Consider the following 19,497-nt stretch of genomic DNA (forward strand, 5'->3'; position numbering starts at 1 on the left):
CCAGAGCAGAGGGAGTCAGCGGCGGAGCTCTCCTCTCGTCCAGCGTTCCCCGGCGCCGGCGCCACCGCCACCGCCGTGTCGCCACCGCCGCTGCAGAGTGTCGCTTCTCCGCCGCGCTCCCGCTCCCCGCGCCGCCAGCCGCCTGGGAGCCCGAGCGCCGAGCCCCGGGCGGAGAAGAGGGGCGCGGGCGCGAGAGCCGCGGCGAGGGAGCCGCGAAGGGGGAAGGGGGGCGGGCGGAGGGAGGAGCAGGGAGAGAGGGAGAAGGGGGAGGGAGGGAGGAGAGCGAGGGAGAGCTGGAGAGAGCGAGAGCAAAGAGCGAGAGCCAGGGAGAGGAGAGGGAGGGAGACGAGAGAAAGACACACGCACGCAGATACACACGGTCACTGGAATTCCATTAGAAAAAAGTGAGACGAGCAAGGGTTAGCGGGAGAAGATTTTTTTTTGTTTGAATCTTTTCTTCGTCTTGGTGCGAAAGAAGCGACTCCGGGCTCTCGTCCTCGAAGCTCCCACCGGATTGTTCCTTGGCGCTAACACCCGTCGGTGGATTTCTCTATTTGCATTTTATTCTGACCCCCACCCTTGCTGCTTCCTTCCAGCCCTTCACTCTCAAATCGCCTCTCCCCCACCTCCCCAGTCCGCTCCTGGGAAGCGCAGGGGAATTGGACCCGCGGAGACTCGCGCCTTTCCGGAGCAGCGGAGGGGAGGACAGAGCGACGACCGGGCTCTCGGCTTGTAAAGCAGATATATCCTCACATACGTGTATATTTCATTTTAGTGGGCAAGAAGGGCGTCGAGAGGCAGCCCACCGCCCTCCTTACCCCCCACCCCAGAGGCGAGAATCGCAGGACTCGGGATCTTCATCGGGTGGACTAGCTTGGGATCTCCGCATTGGATTTGGGGCTGATTATCACTGCTTGGCTATTATTATTGTTGTTGTTATTATTATTTTTTTTACCCAAGGGAGAAAGAAAAAAAAACACAAAAAACTGTGGGATTTATTTAACATGATCTTGGCAAACGTCTTCTGCCTCCTCTTCTTTTTAGGTGAGTACCTGCGGGCGGGGACGGAGGAGGGCAGCTTGTCCGCGGGAGCCTGGGGGGCCGCGCGGGGCCGCGCGTTCGGGCGCCGGCAAGAAGCCGGGAACGCGGCGGGCGAGCGGGGCGCGGGCTGGAGACCGGCGGGGAGAGCGCGCCGCGGAGCGAGCCGGGCCCCAGCGCTGCCGAACCGAGCGGGGCCGGGCGGCGAGGATGAGGGCGGAGGGACGCGAACCGCTGCTGGCTGGTTACGAAGGGGCTTGGGAAGGAGACGTGGAACACCCTAACCATCCCCGCACATACGCACGCACACACAGGCACACTCGCTTACTCGCACACAATGCTACTAGCATTCATTTCTCCCAAAATAATGGATTCAAATTGCGGCAACTTGAGAAAAAAAGAATTGCAACTCTTGATTTGGAAGAGAGGAGGGTGGGTGGGGAGAGGCACAGTGTCGCGGAGAGAAAAATCATGCCAGTTCCATCTTTCTTGTCGGCTCCCGGATCGACTCGGGCGGACAGCATGGGTTTCTCCAGGAGCTCCTGCTTGGACGTGTGTGGGGGCAGCGATGGCAGCCATCCCCTCACCTGCCAATCAACCTCTGGAAAGTGCATCCCGCTTCCCGCACCCGGAAATCCTTTCCAGTGGCCCCGCTCCCTGGAACACTTTTCAAGTTTCTCCCCACCCTTTGCCCTTCCTGTAGCCCAGACCCAAGCCAGATACCTGGGCCGGAGTGGAGGGTTTGGAGCATCCATTCACTGCCTATCCTTCACCACCTCTGGCCTCGGGGGCACCCTGTAGTTTGTAGGAAGAGGAGGGAGGTCAAAGTTTGCTTCCTTGGATGAAGAAAGAGAGGGATGTTGGAAGAAAGAGATCTGAACAAAGACCAGTGCCCATTCTGTAAGCCCCCTCCTCCAAGGGCAGGGAGGAGGGGCTGCCTGGTGCCCCCAAACCTTGGGCAGTCTCTTTCCCACCCAGAATTCCCAACCTCTCACCCCCTTTTGTGCTATGTGAAATCTCAGTTGCTTGGGAAATAGGTTCAGAGAGAGCATTCTGGGAGTGGAGGTGAGGGAGAAGGCGTTTCTGAGGCCCTGGGCAGACCTGGAGTCCCAGGCAAGGCTGCTGCTCTGGAGAAGGTGCTCCAGAGAGGGAGCTGTGGAATGCATGTGTTGAGGGAGCACACATCTGCTTCAGTGTGGATGCTCTTCCCACCACCCTGGCCTGGAATTAGCCAGTGGTGAGCCAGGCTGCCAGGCTGGGTCCAGAGTGTACCCTTTGCCTCCTGGTAGAGGGGAGAGGGGAAGGCCTGAGGAGGTAGGTGCCTATCCTGGAAAGATTTGGATGGTCTAATAAGTGCTCACTTGACTTGAACAGGGGATTTGAGTCAATATTGGTTGGGCGCTGGACCCTTTGTCCACCCGCATCCTTTGCCCCTTCCCAGAAACTTCCTAGGGGGCTTGGCCCTGCTCTAGGGTATGGCCTTGGAGGTCCTGCCTTCCTAAGTCTGAGGCAGCTCCTCTCTTGGGTAGGAGAGGGTGTGGGAGGGAGCTGGAGAGGTACTCCAGGCCCATTGTGATCCTGCAGCCCTTCCTGGCTACCCACTGCAAGTGGACTCTCATTCCAAAGGGGTTGTTATAAAACCTGACCTTTTCTCCCACTGATGGTCTGAAAATCCAGCTTTTTGGGATCAAGAATGAGCAGGGCCAAGAAGAAAAGAAAATTATATTTCAGGAAAAGCAACCAGATTGTGCGCTGCTGAGCTGTGTACACCCCAGAGGGGGCTTCTAATGTCCTGGGATAGAAAACAGCAATATGGGCCCCTTAGTCCTGTCTCGGCACAGAACACCATGTTGCAGGCAGGCTTTTTTCAGCTGAGAGGGCTAGAGGAGTTGACTTTGTTCTCATGATATAGGTGTGTGAGAGCATGCATGCATGCGTGTGTGTGTGTGTGTGTGTGTGTGTGTGTGTGTTTGCGTGTGTCAGAGATGCACCCTGGACTCTGAGACCCTGGGGGCTGAGTGGTGAGAGGAGGAGTAAGAGCAGGGGGTAAGCAGCCCTTTTGGTCAAAGCCCTTCCCTTGAGATGCCCCTTTCCAAAGCCAGGGCAGGGGAGGGGTTAACTGAGTGACCACAGGATATCGGAAGGCTGTGGGTTAGGCCCACCAAGGAGGAAGGGATACGTTGTTATTAAGGAAACTTCAGCCTCAGGGCCACTTTCCTGGCAAGGATCCTACTGTTGGGAGTTGGTTGGAAATTCCACTTGGGGGAGAGGTTTTGTGGAGCCTGAGACTGGGTAGGCAGTTTCAGTGTGTGAGAGGCACGGTGAAGCATGTTCCCAGGAGCACAGGTCTTCAGTGAGCACCCCCTAAGGTTCTGAGTGAGGTCTTGGGGTAGAGAGGCCTTTCTGGCCAGTCATCCTGACCTCCAGTGTTGACATGCCCAGGAGGGAGAATGAACATTCTGGCTGTTGCCAAGATGTTCAGTATAGCTCCACGTAGTCTCTCGGTCCCCCTTGTCTCTAAGAGCTGTTCCACATGTCTTTTCTTGATGGATCTGAGTTTTTTCCCTGACCTAGAACTTGGGAGCATCTCCAGAGTACCCTCTGACCTTTACTCTTTTGGAATTCCTGGACCAAGGCTCTCAGTTGCTATTTCTTTCTCTTGCTGGGCTTGATTGGTTCTGGGGGTCGTGACGCCAACTAGAAGAGCCAGGGATAGGTGCAGTCAGAGAGTTTGGTGAGAGGATTCACTGGCTCTCTGCAGAGCATCTTCCTGCCCCAGTCACATGTGCCCACTGGCAGCATGGGGGAAGCCCTTGCTTTTGGCACAGGAGCCCAGGATTCTGTAAGGATTGTTCCGTGGGGCTCCGGACCCCACCTGCCGGGCATGCAGGGTAAGTGCTTTTATTGCCCCAGTCCGCTAGGCCAATGTCCTGACCTTTAAACCTGCCCACATGCTCCTTTCTCAGTCTGTCTCCGACAGTGCATCCTCAGGCTCAGTCAAGATAGGAAGGGAGAAAGCTGCTGGGATGTTGGGGTGAAGTCAGTGGAAGTCCCAGGGCTGGGTTATTCTTGAGCAGGCAGGCTGGCTGGCTAGGTGGGGGCAGCAGGTGCAAGTGAGGCTGGGTCAGCTCAGCTGGTTGTGGGTGGCCCACATGCACTGAGTCTTGCTCAGGGACCTAAGAATTTGCTGAAGCCAGGAAATAAAGCTGCTGCCTCTGCTTGGGTGGAGGACACCTCTCCAGCCAGTGCCTGGGCAGATGCCCCCACTCCATGCTGGCTTCTTCTCTGGTCTTGTCTCAGCCTGGTCACAGCCTTCAGCTCTTCCTGTCCTGGGGCAGAGGTATGGTCAATGGGAGAGGTATTATCTTTTGCTCTGGCCTACCCCTTCCTCCTTTACTTCCTTTTCTTGTGGGTGAGTGTCCTCCCTTCCAGCAGCGGTTTCCTTTTCCCTCTGCAGCTGTAGGGAGTGACAGGCTCGTGGTGCAGTGCTCTGCCTCTAGGTGTCGCTCTCTCCCTGTGGTAGCACCCCCCCCCCCCCCCCCCCCCCCCCCACTGTGAGCAGGGCCTTCTGGGGGAAGGAATGAGAAGTGGCTGTTCTGGATAGGGAATGCGGTAGGGTGTGTGGGGGGGATTCTGAGGAGGGGACTTCTGGCCTAGGATCTTACAATGTTTTGGGCTGGATGGAATGGAGGAGGCCTCCCAGATCACTCCTGGGTCTTGGAAAAGGCAGTCTTGGCTCTGGTGCACAGAAGAGCTTTTTCTGGGGCAGAATCTGGAGTGAGGGGCTTGGAGAGGACAGGGAGACCAGGGAAATACCTGTGTCTAGAGGAAACCATTTTGGGAGCTTGATTTTGACAGGACCAAGTGAGCCCCTCCCTACCCTTCACTTCTGAATCTTTTTCCCTGAGCCCCTTCCTTCAAGAGGCCTGTGGGTTTAGATGCTCTGAGGGTGATGGGTAAGAAAGGTGGCTGAATTCTGCTTGTTCACTTTTGGAGAGGTGAGGCTCCATGTGCAAGGCCAGGGTCTGAGGAGGGAAGCTCTTTCTCTTTTGTAATTGGCTTATTATTTGGCTTTTGGAAAGAAAAAAAAAAAAGGAGAGACAGAGGGGGACAGGGTTTCAGGGGAGGGTGGAAAGAGAGGGAAGAAAGAGAAGAAAATAGTAGATGCTATAGAGAGAGAGTGAGCAAGAGCACAGAGCTATTCAAAGAGCAAAGGTGATGGAGAAATAGACCTTAGGAGGAAGTCAGAGAGAGAAGTGTGTGAGAGAGAGACATGGAAAAGGCCCGTCTGGACACACACACACACACACACACACACACACACACACACACAGAGGAAATCGAGTTGCTTGTCAGGCTTGCCTGCAGCACTTTCTGTCTGTGGGGCTGGGGTAAAGCTTGTCTACAGAAATCCTGTTTTCAGCTCTCTAGCCAGTGTGCAGTTGGACTGGAAGGTGTGGAGGGTTGGGCCGGGGAGAGGTAGCTGCTCCCTTCCAGGCATGCCTTGCCTCAGGCCACAGGCTCAGGCTTGTCTCTTGGGGTCTTCTCTTAGGGTCTGGGAACTTAGAATGGACAGGTTAGGAGTCTGAGGGATCTTTTCGGCCTGTGTGTGACCTTGAGTTGTTATCTCCCTTCTTTAGGTCTCAGTCCCCCCACCCCCCCAACCCCATGGTAAAATGTGGGGGCTGGACACTGTGTCTCTAAAGTCCTAACAGACTAGGAAGGTTAAATAATATTCTGCTGCTTTCCCGGCTTAGCCCAGCATGTTGGCTGGACCTCTGGCTGGAACTGAGGTTGATGGAGGTTTGGGCAGCAGGAAAGTGAGGGTCCCCCTCCGCATGCTCAAGCAGGTCCTGCAGCCCCCAGCTCTCTGCTGAGGCTGTGACCTTCTTCTCTGGCCTCCTGGTCTTTTACAGGGTCTGTGGTCTCTCCGAAGGATCTTCTGGCTTTCCCGTGCTCTGCTCCTGGGCCCAGGGCTGTGGGGTGACAGGGTGGAATCGGAAGGGAATCTGGTAGAACCAGGGCAGAATGACAGCTCGAATTCTCCTTCTGGTTTGAGGAGGGGTGTTGGTGTCTTGGAGTCCTTTCACAGCTCTTCCTCTCACCGGCTCTGTGGTGGCCTTGGTGTGCTTTGGAGTAAAATGGGTGTGGAGTTTCCCAGAAGGGCGCAAGCCCCCAGGCCTGCATCTTGGGTCAGAGATTATGGCGGCCCTCATTCATGCTTGTCTTCCCTCCCCACCACCCAGACGAGACCCTCCGCTCTTTGGCCAGCCCTTCCTCCCTGCAGGGCCCCGAGCTCCACGGCTGGCGCCCCCCAGTGGACTGCGTCCGGGCCAATGAGCTGTGCGCCGCGGAATCCAACTGCAGCTCCCGCTACCGCACGCTGCGGCAGTGCCTGGCAGGCCGGGACCGCAACACCATGCTGGCCAACAAGGAGTGCCAGGCGGCCCTGGAGGTCCTGCAGGAGAGCCCTCTCTACGACTGCCGCTGCAAGCGGGGCATGAAGAGGGAGCTGCAGTGCTTGCAGATCTACTGGAGTATCCACCTGGGGCTGACCGAGGGTAAGCCCAGCCGGGCCTGGCGGGGTGGGGGGGGGGTGGGGTGGAGGGATGCGGTGGGATGGGGGTGGTGGGGAGGGCTGCGCAGGGCGGAGGGTGGGGAGGTGGGGCAGGTTCAGGGTAGGACTTGGTAGTGGAGGGAACTGGCAAGCTCTCTGTCGCCCCCTGCCACGGGGGCCTAGAACGCAGAGGAAGTAGGGGTTGTCGGAGTTAGCCTGGAGACATGGAGGAGGAGGGAGAGTGACAGCTGGGAAGGAGACAGGGCCAGGTGGTGGGAGAAGAACAAGGCTGGAGAAAGGAGAGGGTAGGGGTCGGGAGAGGATGGATGGACTGATGGACGAGTGAAGTGGTAACAGAGAAGGGAAGGCTGGGGTACCCAGGCAGATGGAGAAGGGAGGGTGGGTCCTGTGCATGCAGAGCTGTGCTTCCAAGCAAACCAGTCCCTGGGACTCCCCGAAGCCCTGGGTGCTCAGCGAAGGGCAGTCCCATTTCTGTTCTTCCTGCTGCCAGGACACCTGCTCTTCAGGTGTCTTCCTGACTGCAGGGCTGGCCTAGGCACCTTCTATAGGGCTTGGGGCAGTGTGTGGGCAGCAGGCCGCTTCAGGTCCCAAGGTGGCACCTTACCAGCTCCCTCCCCTAACAACCCACTCCACACACCCCCATCCTCCCCTCCGGACTACAGTGTGGGGGATTTGTGTACAGTGCAGGGGGATTGGCCGCCTTGGTTAGACGTTCATTTCTTGATTCAACAACTGTTTATTGAGAGGTTCTCATCTGCCAGGCCTGTGCAACAGTGGAGAACAAGCTGGGGTAGCCTCTGGCTTCTTGGAGCTCAGAGTTTGTGAGGGGATGTAGATAAGTGAGGGGCTTTCTGTCACTTGGTGGTGTGAGTGCTGTCAGAAAGCACTGGTGCTGTGGTAGCCCAAGGCAGCCTCTTATGAAATCTACAGAGTCTTCCTGGAAGAGGCAGCCTTTGATCTGAGACTAAGGAGTGAGCTGCAGTTACACAGTGGGGGGGAGGGAGGAATGTGGGGAGAGTGTGGGAAGTGGAGGGGAGCTTGGGCAAAGACTCCCAGAAGGGAGTTGCCGGTCTGCAAGTGACTCAGTGTAGTAAGGTGGGGGGTTGGAAGTGGGGATGGGGTGAGGAGAGGGGAGGGATGTGGGACCTGGAGGGCAGCAGCTTGGCCAGCTGGCCAAGGACAGTGGCAGGAAAGAGGGAGGAGGGTTCAAGAGCTATTTAGGAGGTGGAATCAACAGGTCTTGGTGAAGAGAGAGGACTCGAGGAGGGCAGTTTTCTCTTTTGGGCAACTGGGTTGGTTCATAAGAAGCAGCCAAGGGGGGAGAGCAGGGAGATGATTCCTTTATTTTGGGGCACATGGCTCTCACTGGCCATGCCCTGCACACAGCTGGAGTCCAGGTGGGGAAGTGGCACTGGACATGGAGATTGAGGAGCCACCATTAGCCTGTAGGTGTGACTGGGGCCATGGGAGTGGGGTGCACACACTGAGAGGAGGGCAGGGACAGAGCCCTCAGGACCCCCAGCATTTAAAGATGTGCCAGCAGGGGAGGGAGAGGGACCTGCAGAGGTTGGGGGGAGGTGTTGGGAGAGAGGTGGGAGGTACACCAAGAAACCTGGGGAGGAGAGAGGGTCCACAGTCTCTAGGACATGTCCCTCATGCCTTTGGGGTGAGCATTGTAGGTGGTCGCTGGGAGCAGAAGCCTGGTTAGGGAGTGAATGGGAGCTGGGGGCTGGGAGTGGTGACTGTGGATGTCTTCTAGAACTTTGGAGTGAAGAGGAGAGGAGAACAAAGGATGACTTCTTTTGTAAGAGGTGAGAGGGTGGAGCAGCTTGAATTCTAAGGTAGACTGGGAGTGATAGGGATGTCGAGGTGAAGAGAGAGGGCTGCACTGTGGAACAGTGCCCTTGATTAGCCTCGGATGGAGGAGCAGGGTGCTGGAGGGAAGGAGGAAACTGGGATCGGGTGTGAGGCTGGAGAATGAGGGATTCCTGACCAGTGGCCAAGATGGTTCCAATCTGCCTTGAATTTGGAAGTAAACCGGGCATGTAATTATGAACAGTGTTACCACCATTAATAGCAAAGTAATTCCTCATGTGTAGGTCTCCTGTTCCTAGTAGCTTCGAGTCCTAGAACTAGAAGTGAGCAGAGAGGGAAACACCGCCACAAAGCGAGTGATGTTTATTCTCTGCAAGGCAAGGAGCGGTCTTCACCCGGAGGATGCCTCTGTAGTGCGTGAAAACTGAGGTTCCTAATTCAACAGCTGGCTTGTTTAGTTTCTTGTTTTCTTTCCCATGGCCTTCAGTCTCAACCCAAGGGAGGCTGCGTGGCACTTGGGGGTGGGCTTGTTGAGGGCTTGCAGGATGGGCTTGTTGAGGGCTTGTAGGACGGATGCACTGGGGAGGGGACAGAAGAACTGCCAGCTGGAAGAGCCAGGTGGGCCACCTGAGGGCCACCGGAATGGCTCCCTCTGGCATCACCGTGTCAGAACACCAAGAACCTTCCTGATCGCAGCCAGGCAGTGAGGCATTTGGATGATAGCAGTGTGCGTTCTGTGCATTTATGCTGCATCCTGCCATGTGGTCTTCAAGGCCCTTTCAACCCAGGAATGTCAGCCTGGGGAGGCGTGAGCTGGCTTGTTGGTTCCCTTACCAGGCAAACGTCTGTGTAGCCCCTACTGTGTGCTCCAGAAGGTGAGAACACAGATTCAGCCATGGTCCCTGTGCTGGCAAGCATACAGGCTAGGAGACCCCTCCCGTGGGCCAACTCTGGAAAAGTAGACTCCCTGCTTTTCTCCTTCCTCAAAACCTACCCTGCCCCCATTCCTGGCTGTTAGGAGTCAGAGGTATTTTCTGCCCAGGGTTGGTCAGGGAAAGCTGAGAGGCCTTTTAACAGCAGGTAATGTTCCTGTGAGTGACAGGATCCACCTGAGGGTTAATTATTCATGGTGTGGGATGAGTGGTCTCCCTGGGGGAGGCTGTAAGCACTTCCTCCCTATTCTTTAATAACACTTAATAACCCGGCTTGGGCCTGGGGCGGGGTGGGGGATTGTGGAGTGGAGAGATCTGTGCGGGTTTGGACTTTGATTGTGGCTTCTCCTTGGTCCTGGCTGGTGGGTGCGATTCCTCTCTTCTCCCTCCACCTGAGGCTGAGCTGTGCCTAGTCTGAGGTCCTTAGCAGTGGACAGAGCTGGCGGTGGCAGGACTGTGGCCTCTGCTCAGGTCCTAGATGGTCCCAACTGCAAAGACCTAGAGATCATTCCATCCCGCTCCCACTTTGGTGGGGAAGCTGAGGTGCAGGGAGGGGGGCTGGTGGGACCAGGGCCCCCCAGGACTCCTTATCCAGGCCCCTTTCCAGCTGCCCTGGAGAGATCCTGTGGTCTCGGGCTCATCTTCCCTTTCTGTCACACCACCACAACCACCACTATCTTACATGGTGGCACTGTCACTGTTGGTTGGCTGCATGGGGGACTTGAGACCACTTCTCGACTTCTCCAAAAGTGGCACTAAAGTTTGAGGTCATTCTGCTCCTTCAGATGTGAAGAGCAAAGGCCTCTCCCAGGTCATGGCCCAGGAATGTGACATCCTAGATCTAGTTTAATCTGGTTGCCGGGATGCCCGTGTGGCCAGGTCTCTGATTTCCCACTGGTGAATTCTGCCACAGGAACAGGCAGCATGGGTTGACTTAAATAGGATGGACCTTTTCCAGCCAGTCCTGGAAGAGGCTGTTTTCCCCAAGAGATTCCACCCCCGCCCATCCCGCCCCCAGTCAGTCATACTAGCTGATCCATACTCGCGGGCCTAGCTTTGCCAGATACGGGAGAGAAGGACCTGGTCTGGGGGAGCAGTCTGGCTGGCATAAGACTGACTCTAAAAAGTTAAACAGCAGCGCTACTTGTGTAAGAACAGTTTGGTTCAATAGCACTTTTACTTTTGGAGACAGTATTCATAATGTTTAAGTACTTGGACTCTGGAGTCAGCTGCCTGGGTTTGAAACCTGGCACTTACCAGCTGTGTGACCTTGGGCCAGTTTCTTAACGTCTCTGTACCCCAGTTCTTTATCAATAAAACAAAGGGTAGTGCCTATCTCATAGACGAGAGAATTAAATGAGTTAGTACACCTAAAGCACTTTCAATGGTGCTGGTACATAGAAGGCTTAGTGTAACATCATTTTTATTACCAAAAGCTCTTGTATTATTTGGCCCTAACAAATAGCAATGGCTGGTAACCCCACCACCGGGAGTTTCTCCAGTGTCTGTGGGTAGAGTGGAGTTTGCTGAGATGGTACAGCCCTGTGACAGTCCAGGGGGAAGGTGGGATTGGGACTGGCCTGAAAGAATAACCTTTGGATAGTAAGATACCACTTGGGCACCCATTGTGTGTAACGCATTTGCTGGGTGTTGCAGGGCATGAGGGTATAGGGTAAAGTGAAGGGTAGAGGACATTTCTCCAGGGAGAAAATGAACATCTGGGGAATCTGTACCATTTTTGGGGGGTCTGCCAGATATAGCAGACAGATGCCTTTCTCTGTGAACCAGCAGAGGGCTGGACAAGCCTGGAGTGCTAGCCTCTGGGTGACCTCATGGGCCTGGCTGAATGCGCCCTTTACAGGCAGATTCCAAGTCCCCTCTTCTGGATGGCTGGTACCTTCCTGCAGGTGGCCCCCATGGATACCACCCCACATGTACTCTTCTTTAGGTGCTGGGCCCTGGGTGGATAGGAAATCAATGTGTGAAGCTGTGGGTCATCACCTGTCTCCCCCGCCCCTTCAACACAAACACGCAGTCTGAGTGATTACCCATTGATTTCTCCTCACAGTAAAGTCTCAAGAGGATATTTCCTCTCCTGCTGAGGTTTTGGCAAAGGGCGGGAGTCCCCATGAGGAGGCGGTGGGTCTCCAGGGCATCCCTGTGCCATTTATCTCCTGTCACTCGCTTGCTTTTCCATTCACTGAATCTCTGATGCACCCAGAAGCCTCGAGGAGAAGTCTGAGAAGCCATCAGGTGGCAGGGAGTCAGTCAGACAAGCTGGGGATCAGGATTCCACTGAGAAGACCTTCAGCCCTATCATGATGACATGATGGGAAGCAAAGAGGAAGTTCTCTGCCCTTACGTGGCCTGGGCAGAGCCAACCTAGTGTGACGAGAGACAATGCTGGTGTGAGGGTCAGGGGACCAGAGTCTAGTCTAGCTCTGTCGTGAGTAGCTGTGTGATCTCAGTCAGGTTGCTTCACCTCCCTGGCCCACCTCAGGGTCCTCGCTTGTGAAATGAGGAAGTTGCACTGAATGACTTTGGAGGGCCTTTGGCTTCAAATCCTGTGATTTATACCTGGCCTTCCATGGGCACCTCCCCAGTGCCTTCTTTCAAGAAGCATTTGGAAGGCCTTAGAAAGGGCTGGACATGCAGGGAGGTCAGTAGAGGAGAGTATTGGCAGTACTGACCTGCTGTGGGGACTTCTCTAATTGGTGAGAAAGAACTTACCTGTGTGAAATGCTCACCGTTTCATTCATAACTTGCTCTCGTCTAGTCCTGTAGGAAGGGTGGGCCTGTGCCTGACACTGGTTCTCTCTTCCAGGTGAAGAGTTCTATGAAGCCTCACCCTATGAGCCGGTGACCTCCCGCCTCTCAGATATCTTCAGGCTTGCTTCAATCTTCTCAGGTAAGTGGGCTCTTGCTGGGGCCTCCCAGTCCTCCTAGGTGCCCTGGCCTTCAGTTGGCTCTGCCTTCCACTGGCAAGCCCCTTACTGCTTCTGAGCTTCGAGTCCTCATCTGTAAAAGAGGAAACCATAACAGCCACCCCCAAGGTTGTGTGTGGAGTGGTGGAACGAGCCCACCATACAGTAGGTCTTGAATCTGAAACCTGGTGTCACTCTCCTAGTTTGTTATTGGTCTTGCCCTCCTGGGTCCTTCTTTCTAATTCCCAACTCTTCCACTTTGGAATTCTATTTTGATCAAGTTGCTCAACTTTTCTGTGCCTCAGTTTCCTCAGTTGTGCAGTGGAACAATACCTACCTTGGATTGTCATGATGTCCAAATGAGTTGATGGTTGTAAAGTGCTCAGCGAGCTGCTGGGCAGCACAGCAGGGTCCTGGATAGGAACTATTAGCTGTGGTTGGTGGCGGTAGTATCACTATTATTGGTTCTGCTCTGGGATTCTCCTTCCTCGAGGGGTCTTCTTCTTGAACTCCACCGTGAAGCCTCTGGTTCTCTGGTGCTTGGCCTCCCCCAGGAAGTGAGAAGGACTGTGTTAAGCTCTGGCTTTGCTTGCTATGGTCCTTGGGTAGGAGTCCGATGAGTTTGTTGGTTCTTTCTTCCTGGCCTGTTCCTTCTGGCCTCTGGGAGACCTGTGGGCCCAGGGCAGCTGCCCCTGCTCAGGCACTGGTAGGTGGGGGCCTTCCAGTCTTGGGAACTGCTCTGTGGGGGCTGGGGGTGAGCTCCTCCTGGAGCCACCACTGGTGCTTAAAGGTGGCCAGGCAGGCTGTTACAGGACAAGGCTGCAGGCCTCAGGTTTCTAGGAAGTTTTGTGGCAGAATGTGAAGGCTCCTGAAGTTTGTTTTGCTCTAAACCATTCTCAATGGCAGCACCACTGACATTTTGACCTGGATAATTCTCTCCTGTGGGAAGAGCTGTCCTGTGCACTGTAGGATATTTAGCAGTGTCCCTGCCTCTACCCTTTGGATGCCAGTAGCAGCCCACTGAGTCGTGACAACCCAAAATGTCTCCAGACATTGCCAAATGCCTCTTGGGGGCACAACTTTAGTGTCGTAGAGAAGCAGTACTCTAAACTATGAAATGAAAGACTTTCCAGTAAGACCCTAAACCCTTTCAAATGAAGAATTCTCTAGGAGAGTGTTTCTCAAACTTTCTTTTTCCATTATGGCTCCGCTAAGGAGAAAAGCAATTCTCTGTAGAGAAATACTGTCTTAGTCTGCTTTGGCTGCCATAACAAAATACCATAGACTGGGGAGCTTAAACAACGGAAATTTATTATCTCATAGTTCTGGAGGCTGGAGGTTTAAGATCAAGGGCTGGCAGGGTTTGGTTTCTGGTGAGAGCTCCTTTCCTGGCTTGCAGATGGCCACCTTCTCACTGTGTCCTCACAGGGTGGGGTGGCGGTAGGGTAAGAAAGAGGGAGTGGGGTAGAGAGAGAGAGAGAGAGAGAGAGAGAGAAAGCTCTTCTTTTTCTTATGACGACACCAGTTCTATTATGGCTCTACCACCTCACCTTTATGACCTCATTTAACCTTAATTACCTCCTAAAAGCTCTGTTTGCAAGTATAGTCACATTGGAGGTTAGGACTTCAGTATATGAATTTGTTGGGCACAATTTGGTCCATAGCAAGTGCCAAGGAATACCTGCTTTTTTTTTTTTTTTTGCCTGCCCAAGAACCGATTTTTGCTTGGTTGGGGGTGATACTCTCCGCTCCCATTGAGAATACATGCTCTGGGCGCCTGGGTGGCGCAGTCGGTTAAGCGTCCGACTTCAGCCAGGTCACGATCTCGCGGTCCATGAGTTCGAGCCCCGCGTCGGGCTCTGGGCTGATGGCTCAGAGCCTGGAGCCTGTTTCCGATTCTGTGTCTCCCTCTCTCTCTGCCCCTCACCCGTTCATGCTCTGTCTCTCTCTGTCCCAAAAATAAATAAAAAACGTTGAAAAAAAAAATTAAAAAAAAAAAAAAAAAAGAGAATACATGCTCTAAGGGATTGAGATGGGAAGATACCTATATACCTGGTGGGAGAAATCCTGGAACTCCATCAGAAAGGAGGCACTGGCCAAAGGGTGACCGTCTAGATATACCCTTGGGCCCTGGCGGTGGTTGGGGGTGGTGGTGAATGAATTGGAGACTTCAGAGCCGATCCTGGTTAGTTTTGGATAGAAATCCACCTTTGGCCACTCCTTTCGAGACAGTTTTGGGGCTCAGGTGCAGGTTGAGAATATCATCAGCAGGTGATGATGGAGTAGGGATGCCTTGCAGCCCTGATGTAACCATTCCCCACCCTGCCAGCTGAGCACTACTACATGGGTGGGAGTCATTGGGTTTATCTCCAACAAAGAAATAGTTTTGACTTGTGCCCTGAAGGATGAAGGTCAGAGGTCTGCTTCCCAGACTCACACTAAACATCTTTCTAGCAGAAAATCTTTATGCGATGGGCGTGATACTCTGTAGGACAAGGACATTGACAAGACAAATGAGGAAATTATTGGGTTTCAGCTCACTGAATCAGCTTTCTTTATCTACTTCCCAGGTGAAACTGGGTCCCACATGACCCTGGATCCCTGGGCTCTGGGGCCCACTCCCCATAGAATGGAGGGGTGCCTTCGGGGTCTTGGCAGCTCCCCCCTCATTGCTCCTGTTGACCCCTTTCCACCCAGAGTAGCTGCAGAGATGGTGCATGGGTGGCCCTGTTGGAGAAACTTGGGCACATAACTGGGTGGAGGGCCCTGGCCAGGCCATTGAGAAACTAAGTGGGCCAGGGTGGGGCACACAGCAGAAGGAAGGCTGGGTGGGGGGCTGGGAGGCCCGGGTACCACTACATTCTCTGACCCAAATTAACTGAGGGGCTTTGGGCAGGTCACTTCCCTGCTGCAGACCTTATGTTTCATTTTGGAAGAAGGAAGACCCAACCTTAGAGCAGGGCTCCCTAATTTTTTCCCACCAAGGCACACAGACAGTGGCATTATTGCCTGGCATACTAGGGTGAGCAGAGCATCTTGGAGCTCAGGGGAACATGGGCCCCTGTCTGGCTGCCCCGTAGGGTCAGTATCTGGGCACATATGTCACCTGCCTGTGGCTTGCTAGCTGGGAAGGCCTGGCCTGTGGGACCCAAGATCTGTACTGGCGCTTTAGGATGATAAGGCTGCCACCCTGTAGGACTGTATGGAGCCCTTCTCCACTTCTACACACCCATATTTGACTGTGCATTGCCTCTTCCATCATCTGTGTGGAAAGGCTGTGAGTGGGGAGCATGGGGTCTTTGTGGCCCTTCTCTACACCATGATACCCCCAATCAGGGCCCTAGGAACTCAGAAAAGGGTGCTCCTGTATCTTTGGGGCTGAGTTGCCACTATATCCTTAACATCTACTGCCTAAGAATTTGGGCCCCTGTCATTGGGTCCTCCTGGAACATGTGTTCTTTATCTCTGGCCTCCTCTGTCTGTTTGGTTTTTAGAAAGTCCTGCTGGGATTCTCTTGGCAAAAAAGCTGCCAGGATTCCTCTAGCACTCTCTGATGCCAGAGGCACTGGGGTAAAGGCAAACCTCCCCTCTGATCTGCCTAGTTCAAAGACTAGGCTTAGGGTTAGGGTCAGTGACTGGGAGTAGGATTACTGGTGTCCCGGTAGCCCTGAGTCTAAGGCCAGGAGGAGAGCAGTCTGGCTGTGCCCCGAACCATGGCCACAGTGATGTTTGAGGCATCCAGGTGGGAAGGGAGTGCTCATGGAGAACTGAGGTTTTTCTTGTTTCTAGCAATTCAGCTGCCCTTGCAAGCATAAAATGGAGTGTTTAGGGAGTTAGTCCAGTGCACAAAAAGTGTGGGCCTTGAAATGGTAGTCCAGGGTTTGAATCTTGACCTGAACACTTTTAATTTTTTTATTTTGAGAGGGGAAGAGGGTGGGGGGGAGAGGGACAGATAGGGAGAGAGAGACAATCTTAAGCAGGCCCCATCCTGAGCATGGAGCCAGACGCAGGGCTTGGTCCCATGACCCTGGGATTCTGACCTGAGCCAAAATCAAGAGTCAGATGCTCAACGGACTGAGTCACCCAGGTGCCCCACCAACCTAGCCACTTAGGGGAGTGTGATCTTGGGCCTCATTGGGCCTTCTTGAGCTGTAGTGCCTATGTTTGTAAAATGGGAACGTGATACCTACCGACAGGGTTGATACAGAGGATTCACCGAGAATGGATGTAGGGTAACAGAATTAGTCATCCTCTCTTTGCTGAGGATGTTTAGTAGTGGACAGGGGGTTTGGGGAGCTGAAGTTGAGAGTCCCTCCATTCCTGGGTGTGACCCTGTGAATACTGAATACCAGCTGGTCGCATCTGGGGTTGCAGGAGAGGATGGAACAGGTGAAGAGAAGAAGAGCTTCTTAAGGGAAGGAGAGATCATTCAGGCAGAGAGAGGTTGTGGAAGGGTTCCATGGAGAGTGAGGGAAGTGGTACCTCTCTGTCCACATGGAGGGAGGCCCTCACTGTGAGGGGCAAGGGTCTGGGAGGCCCAGGCAGTGGTTTCCCTCGCAGTCACGGGCCTTGCCTCAGGGACAGGCTGTGCATTCCTGGTGAGGGACGGGGCCTCCAGGGCCTCCATCCCATGCAGGCCTTAGCAGATGCATGCGTGTGGAGCATATTTATGCAAACCTGTCTTTTCTGTAGCTATAAAGGAACTCAGAGATCACCTAGGCCCACCTCTTCCCCTGACAGAAAAGGAAGCTGAGACCATGAGAACTGGGACAGACTGGATTGGGATTCAAGTCCTTGCTCCCACCCCTGTGCAGCGTCTGCCTCAGGCAGGTGCCTCTAAGCCCTGGTTTCTTCTTACACAGCAAGGGGCTGATGGAAACACCTACCTTCTAATTTTTGTTGGGACTAAATGAGATACTGCAGGTAAATCCTTACCCAGAGCTGGGGCATATTGCACTACAATATTTAAAACTTATTATGGAGTGATTTCTCTAAGGGCAATATGGCAGGCTATGGCAGGGCTGGCCTGGAAGCTTGCATTTGGGAAATCGTTGCAAGCCTTTTGGTGACATGAGGCTGCCTTCCACCCACGATAGTGCTTGGTGGGGGCTGGAGTGGGAGGTGACTGGGCAATTTTCAGGGCAAGTAGGACCTGGGGGCTCCTGCTGAGCCACCCTGGCCTTGTTGAGCTACACTGTGGAGGGATGGGGATATGTGGAGGCTGGCAAGACATCTGGGTCTGGGACCTTTTGTGGGTTGGAGGAAGAAGCTGTGGGCAGCGTCTGCCTCAGTTGGCCAGTAAGCCTCTGGGGTGGGCAGTCTTGCTTGGGTGGGGGCAGGAAAGGCCTAAGGATGTTCTTGTTTTAGGCTCCAGTGGCTGCCAGGCTTTAGGCTCCAGTCCCTGCCCAGAACCTGGCGGGTGGCCCCTGACAGATGAACGCCACCACACTCTGACATGTTGTGATTGTGGTCTCTGTGTCTACGCATCCATGCCTGTCTGGGGGTGCCTAGCACTGTGCTGTGCTCCTACTACATATCCATAGAGGATAGACTAGTGGGTGGGCCTAGACTAGTGGGTGGGCCTGCTAGACCTAATTTGAATCTTGGCCTTGCCCTACCAGCTGGGAGACCACAGGGCGGGTCACTTGACCTTTCTGGACCTCATTTACTGACCTGTAAGATGGAGTGGCTGGGCCTGCCTGGCGAGGATTGGTGGGGACACATGCACGGTTCCTCATGTGGTACTGGGGCACCTTAGATGGTGGCCAAGGGCAGCACTGTTGAGGGCTGGAGGGAACTAATGGCTTAGTGTGGGGTGTTAGACCGGACAAGGAAAGGTGATGAAGAGGGCCAAGCAAGTCTGAGGGGGCCTGTGTGTGCTGCATGTTAGGAGTATCTGAGGTTTACAGAAGGGTGGGTTGCTCATAAGTGCTTCATGGGAGAGATGGGGCAGGGACTGACATGTTTTGTTCAGTAAACATTGAGCTCTCTGTGTTCCTGATACTGCGTCAGACACTGCTTTAGAGTGACTCAGACTCATGTCCTCACTGTCTACTGGGGTAGGCAGACACCCACTTAGACACCCATGAGGAGGCTTATTGTTGGTGGCAGTGTGGACCAAGTGCTGCCGTGAGAGTTCAAGTATCCTGGGGAAATCAGGAAAGTCTTGGAAGAGGAGACATGGGGGCCTGGGAATGCCATTCTTGGTAGTGTCATGGCCTAGAGGGAGGCCTGGCTCACCTGGGATGATGAAGGAACCACACATCTTCTGGACCTGGTGGGCTCTGAGAACAGTGAATACAGACCTTTGTGGCAGATGGGAGATTGGCCTCTCTGGGGTCTCTTCCCTTGGGACTCTTGCCCCAGACTTCTCCTGGATGGAGCTGTGCATGACTGCTTGGCTAGGGAGCCTGGGTCCCTGGGGAGGGGCTGAGCTGCCCTTGAATGAGGGAGAGGCTTAGTACTGGGCTCCAGAGCCAGTCCCCTGTGAAGGTTGCCTCAGTGGCCATAGTGGGGCCTGATCCAGCTCTGCTGGGTGCCTAGGGAGGCCTGTTCCCTTCCCCCGCTCCTCTGAGGGGGGGCCTGAGCCTTCGTGTCACCAGTCCCTCCTCCCTTCGTGTTGCTTAGCAGGGATGGGTGAGCCAGGGCGTTACTGGCTCAGCCTCAGCCTGTGGGCTGGTGCCTCTCAGAAACCCCCTTCTGAGGCAGCCCCTGTGAGGTGGTAGTAGGGGAGGTTTGGGGATAGCAGGGGAGGAACTGAAGGAACAGGCAGCCTCTCTCCCTGCCCCTCTGCATGGTGGCTTAGGTGATAAACTGCTTATCCTCAGGTTGTCTCCCTGAGCTGAATGCAGAAGTGTGTTATTTAAATTTCAAAATCACATTTTTCTTCTAACAGCTGTCAGAGTCTCTGAGTGTCAACGAAAATTGGGCTTTAGCCGCAGCTCTGTCACCTCTTACACCTTCCCTTTCGGGAAGAATTCATCTGGTGGCCAGGGAGAGCTGGTGTGGGGTGGGGCAGACGGGGACTGTGGGGACAGGGAGAGGGGAGGTGACTAGGTGGATGGGGTCGGGTGAGCAGTGACTCCGGCCATGCTGAGCAGCAGGTGGGAACACCTGGGAGCAGGCCAGCCTCCCCATCAAGGGGTGCCAAGGCGTTTCCCCCTTGTGTTTCATTTCTTCCCCTCTCCTATCAGTGCTGGTGACTTGGGCT

The 19,497-nt window shown here is 54.5% G+C and overlaps 1 protein-coding gene across 4 annotated transcripts in view; it reads left to right on the forward strand.

Annotated features, from left to right (window-relative positions):
- The first annotated feature begins 288 nt into the window (after window positions 1–288).
- GFRA2 (GDNF family receptor alpha 2) overlaps window positions 289–19,497 on the forward strand; it is an 85,981-nt gene continuing 66,772 nt past the window's right edge. For 2 of the 4 annotated variants that reach the window (XM_040490365.1, XM_040490366.1), the window contains exons 1-3: window positions 293–1,044; window positions 6,285–6,599; window positions 12,188–12,271. In XM_040490365.1, the coding sequence (XP_040346299.1) occupies window positions 1,005–1,044; window positions 6,285–6,599; window positions 12,188–12,271 (439 nt within the window). In that variant the 5' untranslated portion in view covers window positions 293–1,004. Of the gene's footprint in view, window positions 1,045–6,284; window positions 6,600–12,187; window positions 12,272–19,497 lie in introns of all 4 variants that reach the window. The other 2 variants (XR_005795043.1, XM_040490367.1) reach the window with 2 other exon arrangements.

Source organism: Herpailurus yagouaroundi, unplaced genomic scaffold (assembly GCF_014898765.1).
Source record: "Herpailurus yagouaroundi ecotype Mexico unplaced genomic scaffold, PumYag 181, whole genome shotgun sequence".
NCBI lineage: Eukaryota > Metazoa > Chordata > Mammalia > Carnivora > Felidae > Herpailurus > Herpailurus yagouaroundi.